Source organism: Sminthopsis crassicaudata, chromosome 3 (assembly GCF_048593235.1).
Source record: "Sminthopsis crassicaudata isolate SCR6 chromosome 3, ASM4859323v1, whole genome shotgun sequence".
Taxonomy (NCBI): Eukaryota; Metazoa; Chordata; class Mammalia; order Dasyuromorphia; family Dasyuridae; genus Sminthopsis; species Sminthopsis crassicaudata.
This window is the reverse complement of record NC_133619.1, coordinates 469,780,798-469,798,663: the sequence shown is the minus strand read 5'-3', so window position 1 is coordinate 469,798,663 and position 17,866 is coordinate 469,780,798. Positions and strand designations below refer to the sequence as shown.

General features: G+C 33.7%; 1 protein-coding gene across 1 annotated transcript in view; it reads left to right on the top strand.

Annotated features, from left to right (window-relative positions):
* The window catches only part of NBEA (neurobeachin), a 699,286-nt gene extending 681,948 nt beyond the window's left edge, over nucleotides 1–17,338 (top strand). Inside the window, 4 exon segments of the mRNA XM_074303499.1 lie at nucleotides 12,204–12,305; nucleotides 12,910–13,106; nucleotides 13,617–13,768; nucleotides 15,511–17,338. Coding sequence (XP_074159600.1) covers nucleotides 12,204–12,305; nucleotides 12,910–13,106; nucleotides 13,617–13,768; nucleotides 15,511–15,601 — 542 coding nt within the window. The 3' untranslated portion in view covers nucleotides 15,602–17,338.
* Nucleotides 17,339–17,866: the final 528 nt, after the last annotated feature.

Genomic DNA, 17,866 nt, shown 5'->3' with positions numbered 1-17,866 from the left:
GATTAACAAATCAGAGCTTTGAGCATGACAAGTTATTATGAAAAGGGGAGAAAAACCTAATTATACCTACATTAATATCTTTCATTTTAACAGGATCTATTAGGCTCTTCTGATTTCCATTAGTTGGCCTAATTTGAGGTCTTAGTATAGAGACTAAACATTTTATCCTGTGCCAAGTAGGTAAACTTTTAGGCAACAGGATGTTGTAATGACTAGAGCACTTGGGCCAGGAGTCAGGAGACCTTAATTCAAATTCAGCCGCAGACACTTAGCTGTGTAACTCTGAACAAGTCATTTAACCTCTGTCTGCCTCAGTTTTTTCCACTGTAAAATAAAGATAAGAATAGCATCTACCGAGACAGCTAGGTGGTGCAGTGGATAGCGTATCAGCCCTGAAATCAGGAGCACCCGAGTTCAAATTTGACCTCAGACACTTAATACTCCTAGCTATGTGAACCTGGGCAAGTCACTTAACCCCAGTTACCTTAACAAAAAAAAAAAAAAAAAAAAGATTAGCATCTACCTCAAAGGGTTGTTGTGAAAATCAAATGAAATAATATTTATAAAGTACTTAGCATGGAGTTTGCCATATTATAAGTCCCATTCAGATGTTTATTTCCTTCCTTGCATATACCCCTTTGTGGTATTTTCTCTCATAATTGTTGTAAAATTATATTATTTATTCCTTAACCCCATGTGCACAAACCGGAAGATTTCTAAAAAGAAAGCTTAAGTGGTATGGTTTTATGTTTGTATTCCTTTATTCTATGTTTTTTTTAAAAGATAGGTAGTCCTTATATCCTAGAAGAAAAAGTTATTTTAGTATATCTTTCTTGTAGGTGGAGAAACAGTCTGCCATTATATCTTAAATCCTCTGGTGAATAATTCTGGCATCTCAACTCAGAGACTTAAATTATCATTATCAGTTCTGCCAATCTTTCTTTAAATGGTTTTTAAGAACTTACCATATTGACTCATCTAGATAATTTAAAAACAAAACAATGCATATGGAATAGTTTCAAATCATAAAAATAACAGCCAAAGATTACCTCAAATACACTATACTTTGTAACTGTTTTGTTTATATATTTTATGATCTCTTTATTAAGCGTTACTCTTTAAAATCTGTGATTTTGAACACAGAAAATTATCTTGGAGCCTTGGAAGACATACCTGAATAGATGATAGAATTGAAGAAAAGTGAGGGACAGATGCTTTCATCTGAAACAGACTTTTATACAAAATCAGAAACTAATTTGGAAGTGATAAAAATTAATTTGCACACTTTAATTGGAAGCAGTCTCCTACATGAAAGAAGGGAAGGAAAAGCAGGCAGCTTCTATGAAAAGCTGATTGAATTTTTTGTCAGTCAGGTATGTTGGACTTGGCCGTTTATCCTCTTGAGTCTCTCTCTGCAATATATTACATTCTGTCTTTGACTGGTGTTCTTTAAGAGGATCAATGCTATTCCTGTTGTATCCCTGGAGTCTGAAATCTTATTGATCTTGGGACTTGACATTTCTCATTATATACTGTAGCTTCCAAGAAGATAGTCACAAAAGATGCAGGTTAACATTGCTTTAAGTTTGGATACTTGAAAAAACACTTATAATTGAAAACCAAAACTTAATATGCATTGACATCCTAAAGTATGATAAACTTTTAAAGTACAAAGAGTTTTATTTAAAATCCTTAAAATAAAATTCACAAGATATCCATAATATAAATGATTTTTAAATTATAGCAGAAACATTTTTGAGAGAAGAAAATTTGTCCTTTTCAAGTGGAAGAGAATTAATGTTCAAGTATCTATATTCTCCTAGGTACCTACCTTCTCTAATGAAACTTGTCCTAATGCACAAACCCATTTTCTCCGCTGACCATTGAATATTTTTAAATGCATAAAAAGTGTTTTTTTCCTAGAGTGCTTAAGCTTCTGAGAGAAGGGACATTTACAGCATCATATATGTTATAACTTTGATAGGCCTTATAGGAGCTTAATTGTGTCCAAAGATAATTCATATAAAGTATTTTTGTTTACATTATAGTTTTGACTTTAATGCCAGTGTTTCAGTCCCAGAGTCAATGATGTACAAATACAGATTCTATTAGAACTTTTCTTTTCTTTGTATGGACAGTACTTAGCACTGAATCCTGGCACAGAGTAATCACTTACTAACATTTGTTATTGACTCATTTATATTCCTTCTACTTCTGGAAATAGGATTTTCCTGTCCTCTCTCAGCATAAATATAAATGTTTCTTTTCTCTCTAAAAATTATATCCTGATGTTCCTTGGGTTCTTTCTACACCCAGTTTCTCTATGTCTCATTGCACACCCATCAGACAGATTGAAATAACAGCTTCTCCCCATTTGGTTCTACTCTCCTTCCATATAAATAAGTCTGAGAATGAAAGTTAGGTTCTTATAAAGAGGTGTAGAGCAAGAGGCAAGATCTAGTACAAAAGTTGGTATCACTTAGACATCTGTCTAGGGATCTGAAATGAATGGGACTTATAGTTGTCAAGATGAACGACACCTTTATGCTATGCTACTGCTACCATCTTTCCATCTATGACTTAATTTGAGAATGTTCTAAATAGAATGGTCCTGAGAAAGTGCTGTCACTTCAGACCCTGGGATTAGGGATTGCCTTGAGAAAAGAGGAATTCAGAGAAGATGGTTGTTGCAATAATGGGAGCCACCTGCCAGTGGCTGCTGGAGCTCTAACTCAGACTTATAGAATGGATCTCTTCATGTGAGAGGATAATAATGATACAAGGAGACTGCAAGGCAGTTGCTGTTCTCTGACCTCTCTCCTCTTCCTTCAATTTATTTCATTCCCAATCCACAAGTAACACCTGTAACAGTAAAGGCTGCGTTGCAACTCCTTCAATTGTTATGATTCACATCTGTGGAGGCTCTCAGAGAATTGACCTGCCTCTTCACTTAGGCATGGTCCTTAACAAATGGTGGTACTTAATTACTCTTGAGAAGGAAAACAAGTTTTTCTTATTTTTCAAATTGTCTGCTTTTTTGACTTTCCAACTATGGATTTGTTTCTAAGGCCCATATGCCATCTATTCAATTTATTTTAAATAATAGGTATTAGATGCTTACTATGCAAAACATTAAGTTAAGGTGTTTGACTTACACTCAGTTAATTTACAGAATGAATAGGGGAAGTCAAAGAGTAAAGCATGAGAGATTTGGGGAGTTCAGATTACAGTTTATTGTGCAATAAATATAAATGGCAGCATACATACTTTGATTTTTTTTTTCTACCTAAGTGAATTTTTACTTAAAGTTATGCTACATAAATAATTCTGGTCCCATTCATCATTACTATCTTTGATACTTCTGAAGTTGTCCTTTATCAAGTCATGATTACATTCATATTGATTTGGATCATTATTATACTGATTCACGCCTAATAATCATAAATTGTATCCTCAGTATGTGCTTATTATACCTTCCATTATGACATTTTTAAAAAGAATGCTGGGGGAAAAAAGGTGAGAGTGCTTTGAGTCTCTCAAACCGGTATCTTAGCAGCTTAAAGCAAAATGTAGGAACATTTTATATAAATATAAGAGCAAGTGGGATTGTGATCTTTTGAGATGGGTGAGTTTTTTTCCTTCACTGCACATAGAGGCCACAAGTATAACCATAACACTGATGATCATCAGGGAGCCAAGTCACCTTATCCAGGACAGCAGCACCAGTGATCAGACAGGATTTGACATAGCACTTTTCCTTGTCTTCCTTCAATATAAAAGGACTAAACATTTTGTTAGATATAAAATCTAGACCCACTAACCAAAATTACTACAATAGGAACTGTGAACAACATTAGAAATTTCAATATTCATTCTTACCATAAAACCTTGGGGGTTTTTTGTATAGCAGTATTTGTTGCTTTCACATTTTTCTAAGAAGTAATTTTGAGGCACTCATTTTCTTTTATTATTATTATTATTATTATTATAGCTTTTTATTTACAAAACATATGCACGGGCAATTTTTCAACACTTACCCTTGCAAAACCTTCTGTTCCAAATATTCTCCTCATTCCCCCTCCCCTAAATGTCAGGTAGTTCAATACATGTTAAAATATATGTTAAATCCATACATATATGTATGCATATACATAGTTATCTTGCTGCACAAGAAAAATTTTAAAAGAAAAAAAAACTGAGAAGGAAAACAAAAATGCAAGCAAATAACATCAGAAAGAGTGAAAATGCTCTGTTGGTAGTCCCCACACTCAGTTTCCACAGTCCTCTCCCTGGCTGTCTTTATTACTGAACAACTAAAACTGGTCTGAATCAATTCATTGTAGAAGAGAGCCCCAACCATCAAAATTGATCATCGAATAGTCTTGTTACCATGTACAATAATGTCCTGGTTCTGCTCATTTCACTTAGCATCAATCAGTTCATGTAAGTCTCTCCATCTTACTGATCATTTCTTATAGAACAGTAATATTCCATAACATTCATATACCATAATTTATTCAGCCATTCTCCAATTGATAGGTATCCACTCAGTTTCCAGTTTCTGGCCACTACAAAAAGGTCTGCTACAAACATTTTTGCACATATGGGTCCCTTTCTGTCCTTTAAGATCTCTTTGGGATATAGGCCCAGTAGTAACACTACTGGATCAAAGGGTATGCACAGTTTGATAACTTTTTGTTAGTACCAAATTACTCTCCAGAATGGTTTGATCCATTCACAGTTCCACCAGCAATATATCAGTGTCCCAGTTTTCCCATATCCCCTTCAACATTTGTCATTATCTTTTCCTGTCATCTTAGCCAATTTGAGAGGTATGTAGTGGTATCTCAGAGTTGCCTCAATTTGCATTTCTTTGATCAATAATGACTTGGAACACCTTTTCATATGATTAGAAATTTCTTCATCTGAAAATTGTTCATATCCTTTGACCATTTATCAATTGGAGAATGGCTTGATTTTTTTATAAATCTAAGCCAATTCTCTAGATATTTTGGAAATGAGGCCTTTATCAGAACCTTTGAATGTAAAAATCTTTACCCATTTTATTGCTTTCCTTCTAACCTTGTCTGCATTAGTTTTGTTTATATAAAACCTTTTTAACTTAATATAATCAAAATTATCTATTTTGTGATCAATAATGATCTCTAGTTCTTCTTTAGTCACAAATTCCTTCCTCCTCCACAGGTCTGAGAGGTAAACTATCCTGTGTTCTTCTAATTTATTTATAATATCATTCTTTTTGCCTAGATCGTGAACCCATTTTGACCTTATCTTGGTGTACAGTGTTAAGTGTGGGTCAATGCCTAGTTTCGGCCATACTAGTTTCCAGTTTTCTCAGCAGTTTTTGTCAAATAGTGAATTCTTATCCCAAAAGCTGGGGTCTTTGGGTTTGTCAAACTCTAGATTGCTATAGTTATTGACTATTTTGTCCTATGAACTTAACCTATTCCACTAATCAACTAGTCTGTTTCTTAGCCAGTACCAAATGGTTTTGATGACCACTGCTTTATAATATAATTTTAGATCTGGTACAGCTAGGCCACCTTCATTTGATTTTTTTTTTTTTGTTAGTTCCTTTGAAATTCTTGACCTTTTGTTCTTCCAGATGAATTTTGTTGTTATTTTTTCTAGATCAGTAAAATAGTTTCTTGGGAGTTTGATTGGTATAGCACTAAATAAATAGATTAATTTAGCTAGTATTGTCATCTTTATTATATTCACTCGACCTATCCAAGAGCATTTGATATTTTTCCAATTGTTTAGATCTGACTTTATTTGTGTGGAAAGTGTTTTGTAATTTTGTTCATATAGTTCCTTACTTTCCCCTGGCAAATAGATTCCCAGATATTTTATACTATCAACAGTTATTTTAAGTGGAATTTCTCTTTGTATCTCTTGCTGTTGGATTTTGTTAATGATGAATGGTGTATAAAAATTCTGATGATTTATGTGTATTTATTTTGTATTCTCTAACTTTGCTAAAGTTTTCAATTATTTCTAATAGCTTTTTAGTTGATTCTCTGGGGTTCTTTAAGTATACCATCATATCATCTGCAAAGAGTGATAATTTGGTTTCCTCATTATTTACTCTAATTCCTTTCATCTTTTTTTCATCTCTTATTGCCAAAGCTAGCATTTCTAATACAAGATTGAATAGTAATGGTGATAATGGGCAACCTTGTTTCACCCCTTGCTGTGATACGGGAGCCACCTGCCAGTGGCTGCTGGAGGTCTAACTCAGACCTGTAGAATGGATCTCTTCATGTGAGATGATGATGATACAAGGAGACTGAGAGGCAATTGCTGTTCTCTGACCTCTCTCCTCTTTCATTCCAAATTCACAAGGAACATCTTCAAAGACTGCTTTGCAACTCCTTCAAGTTTATGATTCACAGTTGTGAGGAGTTGCAAAGCAGCTTTCGAAGTGACCTGTCCTTTTACCTAGGCATGGTCATCAACAACCCCTGATCTTATTGGGAATAGTTCCAGTTTATTCCCACTACATATGATACTTACTTATGGTTTAAGGAAGAGTCCTTTTTTCCTGCACTCTCTACTGTTTTTAGGAGGAATGGGTGTTGGATTTTATCAAATGCTTTTTCTGCATCTATTGAGATGATCATATGGTTTTTGTTAATTTGGTTATTGATAGTCAATTATGCTAATAGTTTTCCTAATATTGAAACAGCTCTGAATTCCTGGTACAAATTCTACTTGATCATGATGTATTATTCTGGGGATGATTTTCTGTAATCTCTTTGCCAATGTTTTATTTAAGATTTTTGCATCAATGTTCATTAGGGAGATTAGTCTATAATTTTCTTTCTCTGTTTTCATCCTACCTGGTTTAGGTGTCAGTACCGTGTTTGTATCATAAAAGGAATTTGGTAGGAGCCCTTCATTCCCTATTTTTTCAAATAGTTTGTGTAGTATTGGAGTTAATTGTTCTTTAAATGTTTGGTAGAATTCACATGTAAACCTGGGTCCTGAGGAATTTTTTCTTACGAAGTTGATTAATAGCTTGTTCTATTTCTTTTTCTGAAATAGGACTATTTAAGCAATTTATTTTTTCCTCTGTTAATCTGGGCAATCTATATTTTTCCTCCACTTCACTTAGGTTCTCAAATTTATTGGCATACCAGCGAAAGAACTCTGGGAGATGACTATGAACCACTACACATAATTCCCAATACCCCTATTTTTGTCTGCCTGCATTTTTTATTTCCTTCACAGGTTAATTGTACACTATTTCAAAGTCCGATTCTTTTTGTACAGCAAAATAACTGTTTGGACATGTATTGGTCAACCTGCCATCCAGGGGAGGAGGATGGGGGGAAGGAGGGGAAAAATTGGAACAAAAGGCTTGGCAATTGTCAGTGCTGTAAAATTACCCATGCATATATCTTATAAATAAAAAGCTATAATAATAAAAAAAAAAAGAAGAAAAAATGTATTAGCATAAAGTTGGGCAAAAGTAATTCCTAATTATTGCTTTAGAAATATTTCCTCTTCATTGGTGGGAAGTACTCCCTTTTCATTTTTAAAACTTATAATTTAATTTTCCTCTTTCCTTTTTCTAATCAAATTTACTGAAGGTTTATCTATTTTGTTGTTTTTTCATAAAATCAACTCCTAATTTTATTTATTAATTCAATAGTATTTTTAGTTTCAATTTTATTAATCTCTCTTTTTATTTTTAGAATTTCAAGTTTGATATTTGATTGGGGTTTTTAATTCGGTCTTTTTCTAGCTTTTTTAGTTGCAAGCCCAATTCATTGATCTTCTCTTTCTCTATTTTATGCAAGTAAGCATATCTAGAGATATAAAATTTCCTGCTATTACTGCTTTGGCTGTATCCCATAAATTTTGGTATATTGTCTCATTATTGTCATTCTCTTGGATGAAATTTTTAATTGTGTCTATGATTTGCTGTTTCATCATTCATTCTTTAGGATGAGATTGTTTAATTTTCAATTACTTTTTTACCTATTTTCCACTGGCTTTTCATTGAATGTAATTTTTATTACATTGTGATCTGAAAAAAAATCCATTTACTATTTCAGGTCTTTATGTCCTAATACATGGTCAATTTTTGTATAGGTTCCATGAACTGACAAGAAAGTGTACTCCTTTCTGTCTCCATTCAATTTTCTCCAAAGATCTACATACCTAACTTTTCAAGTATTCTATTTACCTCTTTAACTTCTTTCTTATTTATTTTGTGACTTGATTTATCTAGTTCTGAGAGAGCAAGGTTGAGATCTCCCACTATTATAGTTTTGCTGTCTATTTCTTCTTGCAGCTCTCTTAACTTCTCCTTTAGGAATTTCCATGTTATACCACTTGTTGCATATTGTTGCATATGTATTTAGTATTAATATTACTTCATTATCTGTGGTACCCTTTAGCAAAATATAGTTTCCTTTCTTATCTCTTTTAATCAGATCAATTTTTGCTTTTGCTTGATCTGAGATCAGGATGGTTACCCCTGCTTTTTTTTTTAACTTCACCTGAAGCATAATAGATTCTGCTCCAGCCTTTTATCTTTACTCTGTATGTATGATTCTGTTTTAAATATGTTTCTTGTAAACAATATATTGTGGGATTCTGGGTTTTAATCCAGTCTGCTATCTGCTTCTGTTTTATAGGAGAGTTCATCCATTCACCTTTACAGTTAAAACTACTAATTCTGTATTTCCTGATATTTATTTCCAGATTATTCTTTTCCCTTTCCTTTAACCCTTTCTGTCCTCCCCAGCATTTAACTTATGAGCACCACTTGTCTCAAGTAGCCCTCCCCTTAACCCTTTCCCCTACTATTTCTGTTTTCCCTTTTATTTAGCCTACCCCTTCCTTTTTGCCTTTCCCCTCCCGTTTTCTATAAGGTGAGAGATGTTTTTCTGTAAACCAGTTATGTCTAATATTTTCTCTTTGAGTTAAATCTGATAAGAGTAAGATTCACACAATATTCATCCCCCTCCCTTTTCTCTCTCAGATACAATAAGTTTCCTTTGCCTCTTCATGAGATGTAATTTTCCTCTTTTTACCTCCACTTTTTCCCTTTTTCTGGCACTCTCCCCTTTCCATCTCTAGTTCCTTTTTTTATATTATAACAGTAAAATCATTGTACATTCATTCTCTCTATATATACCCATAACAGAAATACAGTTATCAAGAGTTCTTTTTACCTTTTTATGCTTCTCTCGAGTCCTATATTTGTAGGTCAGATAAAATTTTGTTTCTCTCTGGTCTTTTCATCAGAAATAAATGGAATTCACCTGTTTCGTTGAATGTCCATCTTCTTCCCTGAAAGAAAATGCACAGTTTAGCAGGGTAATTTATTTTTGGCTGCATTCCAAGTTCCTTTGCCTTTTGGAATATCAGACTCTAGGCCCTTCCATCCTTTAAAGTAGAAGCTGCTAGATCCTGGGTGATCCTTATTGTGGTTCCTTGGTATTTGAAGTGTTTTGTTTTGTTTTGTTTTCCTGGCTGTTTATAATATTTTTTTCCTGAAATTTAGCCACAGTATTCCTTGGAGTTTTAATTTTGGGGTCTCTTTTAAGAAGTGTTTGGCGAATTCTTTCAATTGCTATTTTACCTTCTGATTCTATGACATCAGGGTAATTCTCTTTAATGATTTCCTGAAAAATAGTGTCTAGGCTCTTTTTTTCATCATGGTTTTCAGGAAATCCAATAATCCTTAAATTGTCTCTAAACAATCTGTTTTCTAGGTCAGTTGTTTTCCCAAGTAGGTATTTTACATTTTTTTTTTTTTTTGGTTTTGCTTTTGTGATTCTTGATATCTTGACTCATTCATTTCCATTTGTTCAATTCTGATTTTTAGTGAATTATTTTCTTCATTTTTTTTCTTGTATTTGTCCAATTGAGTTTCTAAATGAGTTGTTTTGTTCTATGGAATTTTTTTTCCATTTCACAAATTCTGTTTTTTAAGGTGTCATTTTCTTTTTCCACTTCACAAATTCTGTTGTTTTTCAGGGAGTTGTTTTCTTTTTCCACTTTATCAAATCTATCTTTTAATGAGTTATATGCCTTTTCCAAACCCTCTTGCAGAGTTTTCTTTCCCTTTCCCCATTTTTCTTCTAGGATAGCCTTGTATGATGGGGACTAGGTTATATCAGTCTTTGAGGCTTCATTTGGAGACAATCTGCTTTTAGTCTCCTCAGGATTTGCAATCTGTTCTTCTCTATCATAGAAGCTATCTGTAATTAGAGTTCACTTTGCCATTTTACAAAATTGGAATCTGCTTTTAAGGCAAGGGAAGTCTTCCAAGCATCCTCCACAGACACAAGCAAAGCGGCAGAGGCTGTGCTGGGATCATGCTGAGTTACTCTCAGTGCTAGGTAGATATGCCCAGGTCCCATAAGACTATGGCATTTGGGGATTCACTATTTACCTTTTATGTTCATGTTGGATGTTTTATAACTTCTCAGCTGATCTATTGAATTGCAACCAGGGCAGAGTAGCCAAGATTATGGTAGAGTCTTTCCTGTAGATTCTCCACCACAGGGAGTCTGCACCATCCTGCAGAGACCACTCCCTGCCCTGGGTCTGCTCAGTGTGTGCTGGTGTCCTAGGCCTGGCCACCTCCCTGCGCCCAACAAAAATAGACCTTTTCTGCTGATCTTCAAAATGATCTTCTGCTATTAATTTGCCGCATTCCCATTATTCATGAATTCTGCCATTCTAGAACTAATTCAGAGGCTGATTTTGGTAATTAGTTGAGGGTGCAAGGAGAAGTTCAGAAAGACGTGTGTGTCCTCTCTGCCATCTTGGCTCTGCCCCTGAGGCATCATTTTCTAAGCAGTCATTTAAAAAAAAAAAAAAAAAGTTATTCTGGATAATGATGTATGAGCAATGTCAGTACTACTTCATACCTTAGATGCTAAAATCTCAAATTTGGAGATGGGTCTCTCCATTAAATCCTTAATCCCTTCTTAAAATTTCATCACAGATGATAGATCTTCACATGGGAAGACTGATTCTGGAGTGAAAATGATAGTGTTTCTATTTTTCATAGAGTGATATCACCTGTAGCTCCCTCCCCATATAACCTTTTACCTCCAATAATCTCTATCAGTTGTGATGGGACAATTATGGGATATTTTTTAAAATTTAAAATGCTTTCTGGGGTGTGTGACATCTGTCCCTATCAGTAAAATGAAATATAGGAAAAGTTCCCTTCAATGCTGGTGGTTTACTAAATCCAAGAACCCTACATAACATTTTAGAACCACCTCTAATTTTCTCTGTCCCCATATCTAATAATTCCTCACACCTGTTGATGATACTACATGGTTATACACTAGTCTATGTGGCAATCTTACTTGCTTTCATAAAGAATTTGAGCTTATGAATTAATTTTCTATCTACCTTCTCTCTTCCAATATAACTAGGTTCTTCCTGTGTCTAGATTCTAATTACATTCCTGGACTTTTCAAGACTTCTTTCTGATTTCTCTTCTTCTTTCAGTAGTGCTCCCAACAATTTTTTTTTTTTTTAAACCAAAGCCCTTCATTGTCTGACACTATTTTCTTACTTAGCCACCTCAGAGCAGGTCATTACTTCAAACTGTTCAGTAATTCCCCTAGCACTTACCATATCTCCTAATTGCCTCTTTGACACTTATACTTTGATTCCATTCAGTAGCATTTTGTTGAGCTCATATTTATTTTCTCATTCATTTAGTCCACAAAAAAATATAATATTAAATATCAAATCATAGTGTTCTGTTTAATAATCAGTTGATCACTGCTATACATTGTCTACATAAGTTTTTTCCAAGTTTGTTCAGTTCATTGTTTTCTCTGGGTATAAACTTTTAGCTGGTGATGAACCAAACATTTCATTCTCTGTTTCTTAATTACTTCTTTATATCCCAAAACTTAGCATTGAAACAGTCATTCCACTAAAGGGCTTGAAAATGTCAATAATAATGCTTCCTTTTCCTCATGTTGATGTAATAAGTTCTACACTAGGTTTACAATGATAAAGAAAAATTGTTATCCGTTTTCAATTTAAAACATTTCACATGAATGATACTGTTTATTATCTGAATTGTGCATTTCACCTTACTACTGGAAATGTAAATTTTGTGTCTTTGCAAAAATCACAGGTTTATTTCTGAGCATTGATTTCTGACAAGCTGTTTCTGGTTTTTACAGGTGATTATCCTGCTCCACGGGCTGTCCTTACAGGGCATGACCATGAAGTTGTCTGTGTATCAGTCTGTGCAGAATTGGGACTAGTTATCAGTGGTGCTAAAGGTTAGAAGTTATTTTAAATCTTTCAAAATCGTAGAATTTTCTTTGGTGAGTATTTTTTTCCATTCAATTATATACTCACATTAAACAATTATAATCACTATCAATTCTGTAACTGCTCAGTGCCAACATTTAGACTAGGCCAGTATAAAATGTATTTTAATAAATTCTGTATGATACTTTTTTTTTATCAAAACGTAATTCCACCCCACATCTTGCTGTTGGGTGGCTGGAATCAGGGTTGCATATTTATTTTTGAGTGTTGAAAAGTATATATGATTTCTTGATCATCCCTTCCCCATTGTACATCATCAGCAAGCATTTATTAAACACCATGCTGAGTGTTGGGGATATAAAGAAAGACAAAACATGATCGCCTTCTCAGAACTCACATTCCAAAAAAAGGTTTAAAATACGAAAACATCTCAAACTGTTGTGAACTACTATAATTTAAGTACTTAGTTTTAGATAATATGATACTATTATTGTCATGTTTTTATAATAATAAATCAGAGCACATCTGTAATATTTCGATTCTGTACAAGTAGCTATATAATTTGTTACATTATCATTGATATCTGAATATTACTGGTCTTTTCCTTTTCAGAAGGTCCTTGCCTTGTCCACACAATCACAGGAGATTTGCTGAGAGCACTGGAGGGACCAGAAAATTGCTTATTCCCTAGATTGATTTCTGTGTCCAGTGAAGGCCACTGTATCATATACTATGAACGAGGACGGTTCAGTAATTTCAGCATTAATGGAAAACTTTTAGCTCAAATGGAGATCAATGATTCAACCAGGGTAAATCTCAAAATGTTACACTAAAACTTCAGAAGAAAATATATTGAATTTATTAGGAAATTTTAATTAATGATAAGGTTTATCATTGAAAGATTGGGTCTTAGCAGCAAATAGCTTATTTATTAATCCCTTTCAGGTGAAGGTAAATTTGATGACTTTGTAACAGTTGTTTTAATAAACTCTTTTAATTAAGGGGAACTTTAATGAACATCTTGTAAAAATCCTTAAGGTCAAATTTTCCTAGACATAGGAAAGTCACTTAGCATTGCTTATTTCATCAAAAATGAAATAATATTGTCCACCTAACTTCACATAAAATAAATGCTTATGAAAGCACTTTGGAAAATATAAGAGTACTTCATACATATAAGGTATATTACATATAAGAGAAAAGTAAAATTTCATTGAGTTCTTTGCTGTAATAAATTTTGATCATTTTTTTAAATGTCAGAAATTTTATATATTATTGTTTATTGAGAAAATGATGTTTGATTTTCTGTTCTTTTGAAGGCCATCCTCCTGAGCAGTGATGGACAGAACCTTGTCACTGGAGGAGACAATGGAGTTGTAGAAGTATGGCAGGCTTGTGACTTTAAACAACTTTATATTTATCCTGGCTGTGATGCTGGCATTAGGGCAATGGATTTGTCCCATGATCAAAGGTGAATTACAGCAAAAAAGAAATCTGTTTTTTAAGAATTGTAGCAAAAGATCCTTCATACGTGAACTGGTAATGCAAGTTCCATAATACTGCTGTTAGTTTGCTCTCCTGTAATTTATGCCCTGAGGGAGAACCAGGATCCAAAGAGATGTACCTTAATAAGAAAAATTAAGTGGTGAGAAAATAGCCATAGGAATAACACTGCTAAAAAGCAAGAGAAATAGAAGTGATGAGGTTAAGCAGAAAAACGGGAAATTAGTTCTGTGAAACCCCCAGAACTAATAGTCTCACTGTTATACTTGTTTCCCTTTTCTCCTATTGTTTACATTTAAAATACTATAGATAATTTGTTGATATATATGTGTTACTGTATAAATTGTTTTAACTGGAATAAGTTTGGTTGTTAATTAAGTTCATAATATTTTTTTTTAAATAACCACCCCTTAGAATCTAATGTGGCTTCCTAAATCCAATGATTCAAATAAGCATTACTCAGTATTTATGTTAAGTAAAAGATGAATTTACAATAAAACAAAGATTAGTTTTAGCTTGGGACTTGGTCCCCAGCCCACAAAAAAAAACCCAGAAAAATATATGGATAAAATTTCTAGACTCTTCTATCAAATTACCAGCAGAGACTTAATGGATACTTAGATTTTATTTGTTATTGGATATAATCTTTTCTTCAAGTTACTTGTGATTACTGTTCCACTGAAATTTATATTATTCTTACTTTCAATTGTATTTCTCACATAGAATATTAAGAGATCAAAAAACCACAGCTAGATTTTGTAACTTGTAGGTTGATCAGGTCATAGACTGAAAAAGGACCTTAGAAATTATAAGATCCAGACACCTCATTTTAAATACGAGAAAACAGAGGCCCTCAGAGACCACAGGAGTAAAAGGATTCATTGCCAGGTCTTGAGTCCAAATCCATTACTTTTTCCAAGAAATAAACTCTAAATAGGCTTCATGTGGCATGTTAATTCCATACTAATTATTGTACTTTTAGAAATAAGCAATATGGCAAATTGCTGAAATAAGAAATTAATTAGCTGAATGATGGAGAACAAGACTAACGAGCATCTCCTAGGTTGAGAGGTTGGGCATGTGAGTGCATGTATATATTATATGTAGGAAGGAAACGAGAGGTTTGCATGGTATTGTGTTATATGCTAGTTAGGGAACAGTATTTCTCTATTCATTCTCATGTATTTTGGCCTTCTTTCAGCCCCTCTTCCAACAAAGCTTCCTGTCCCTTAGAACAGAGAGGTTATAGTCTCTTTTAGTCGATCAATAAGCATTTATTAAACCTACTATGTGCTAATAAGCACTTTTTTAAAAGTTCCTGCTCTCAAGGACATCACTGTCTAACAGGAGAGACAGCAAAGGTCCAAGCTAATGGTCTAACTTTGGACAAGTCTCTGGGTGGGCTTTGGTATCCTCATAAACTAATCTAAATTAGATTAATCTCTAAAAGCATTTCTAGCTATAGCATGATGATTCCTCTAACTGTGCTGTATTCCCTAGTTTCTTCAACTTTAATACCTCATCAGGATTTTTTTTTTAATCTTGGCCTGCTTTTCACATATTATGTATCTTAACCCCATCTAAATGATTGCACATTTTAAGTTAGTGGAATTCTGAATGAATGAGATTTTGCTTTATAAAGTATCAGGTTCCCAATGTATCTGAATATTGATGCAAATAAATACTTAACAAATATCTCTGCTTTTCCAGGACACTGATAACCGGCATGGCTTCTGGTAGCATTGTAGCTTTTAATATAGATTTTAATCGATGGCATTATGAGCATCAAAACAGATACTGAAGATGGATGGAGAACTGAAATCTAATGAAAGCTGAGAGCACAAGTGCTATAATGAAGGACGTTTATCTCTGGTGGAAAAACACGTCTCCATTGGCCTCCGTTGTACATTCCATTACACCCAGCAATAGCTGTACATTGTAGTAAGCAACCATTTTACTTTGTGTGTTTTTTCACAACCAAACACCAGCTGCTACCAAGCAAGCTTGTATCATGTAAATTATATGAATTAGGAGATGTTTTGGTAATTAATTTCATATATTGTTGTTTATTGAGAAAAGGTTGTAGGACCGTCACAAGAGACTTTTGAAAATTCTGAGGAACCTTGTGTCCAGTTGTTACAATGCTTATGCTAGGAACCTAATCTACATCCCATTTCCAGCCTTTTTTCAAGCTGAGAAAAAAAAAAAATACGTTTGATACTTTGTACATCAGATGCATCTTAACTTTAAAGGGATACTTTTGTAAAAGTAAAACCTTGTATAAAGAACAAAACGTTTCTTAATTTTATTGTGGAGTTACAACTTGCATGTACTTTAAACCCAATGTCTTGATGGAACAGGTGTGTTCACACAAATTAAACTGGAGATTTGTCCGAGGGCACAGCTTGTGTTAAAGGGTTGAATTTGGACTCAATCAGTAATTTTTGACATTCTCACAAAAACATGGTTCACACTTTTAAATCTAAATTCATCCCTTCTAAGTGAAGTTTTGCTCATAAAGCATTTGGATATTAATTCATTATTTGCCATCTTATACAATGAAAATTAAATCCTTTCCTTCTTAATTTGAAGACCAAGCAAAATGGGGGCTTAAGGATATGGTTCTGGTTTTCATTGTATAAGCAGGAGTCATGCTTGTTCAGTTCCCTAGTACTTAAATGACTCCCGATCATATTGTGTCAAGAGTGCTATACTTCTGGAGTCAACCCAGTGGCTTGGTTTGGTGATCAGATATTCACATTTTTCTCTTTATTTCTTCAAATAGCTTGATTTCTTTAAAAATAAGTCAAACTTCATTGTAATGATTGAAAATTTTTTTTTAATTTCTTGAGAAATCTTTATCTAAATCCACATTCTTAGCCCAAGGCATTTCATCTTTTATGATATTAAACAATGGCTATCAAATTATTTTCCATAAATTATACTGATCAAGTTATACATCCAGGGGAACATACACCTTACTTCATGTTTCTTCTTTGTATATTTGGTGACTGTATTGTCATAGATGTACATATTGTGTCAGTAGGGCTATGAGGCATGTAACAGGAATGTAATTTTCTCAGAATTTACACTCACTTGCAGTCATTTATTTAAAAGATAAAACAAGATAATGGATTCTTTGTATTGGCACTTTGCACCAGAAACATATCATTATTTATTGCTGTGATTACTTATTTGTTCCCCACCTTGTATTAGTAAGTTTTAGCACTGATTCCTTCTTCACTGTTGTTTGTATTTATGAGATTCTGAAATCATGAGGAATCAAAGTAATGATTAAGTTATTCATCACCAGTCTGTAAGCAATATTTGAGTTTTGTAGCTTAGAATTGGGAGAATACTGAACATCTGGAAGACAAGTCCATTTCATCTTGAGACCATGGTGAAATATTTTGGATATATAAATTCCTTAAGCTATTGTAACCATGTTTTATTGCAAAGATGTAAAATATGCCAGATGTGTGTGAGTTGGAAATAAAAAAAAAGAAAAAAAAGAAAAATAAAATATGCAAAGAATTCACTGATTGTTTTATATTTCATTAAGAATTTCACTAACATAATGTCATATAGTCTTAAGAAAATTAATACCCGTTTCTCTGCAAGATCTACAATATCTAAAACACAAATCAAAATCCTAATGGGATATATTAATTTGATGAACTATGAACTATTCTCTTGGACCATATGGCAGAGATTTGAACCAAGAGTGACCAGAGTGATACTCTCCCAGTGTAATCTCTCTCTTTGTGTGCTCACTCCCGGGGGAGGGGGGGGGAGAGAGAAGAAAGGGAGAAAAAATATATATATAAGCTAATAGATGCTGAGAGTTATCACTAAGTATTAATACTGGCTTGAAATCATGTTATTTGTAGTTTACAGAATAGTTGAGTAGTGGACCATTAGGAGCTCAATCGACAGAACTCAGAATATACTCAAGCAGCTACACCACACAGTCTCCTAGCCATGGGAAAGACTTCTCCCATAAGGGAGCATACAGAGCAAGTAGGCTCATTCAACACTATGTCATTGAACTGCTGGAGAGAACAAA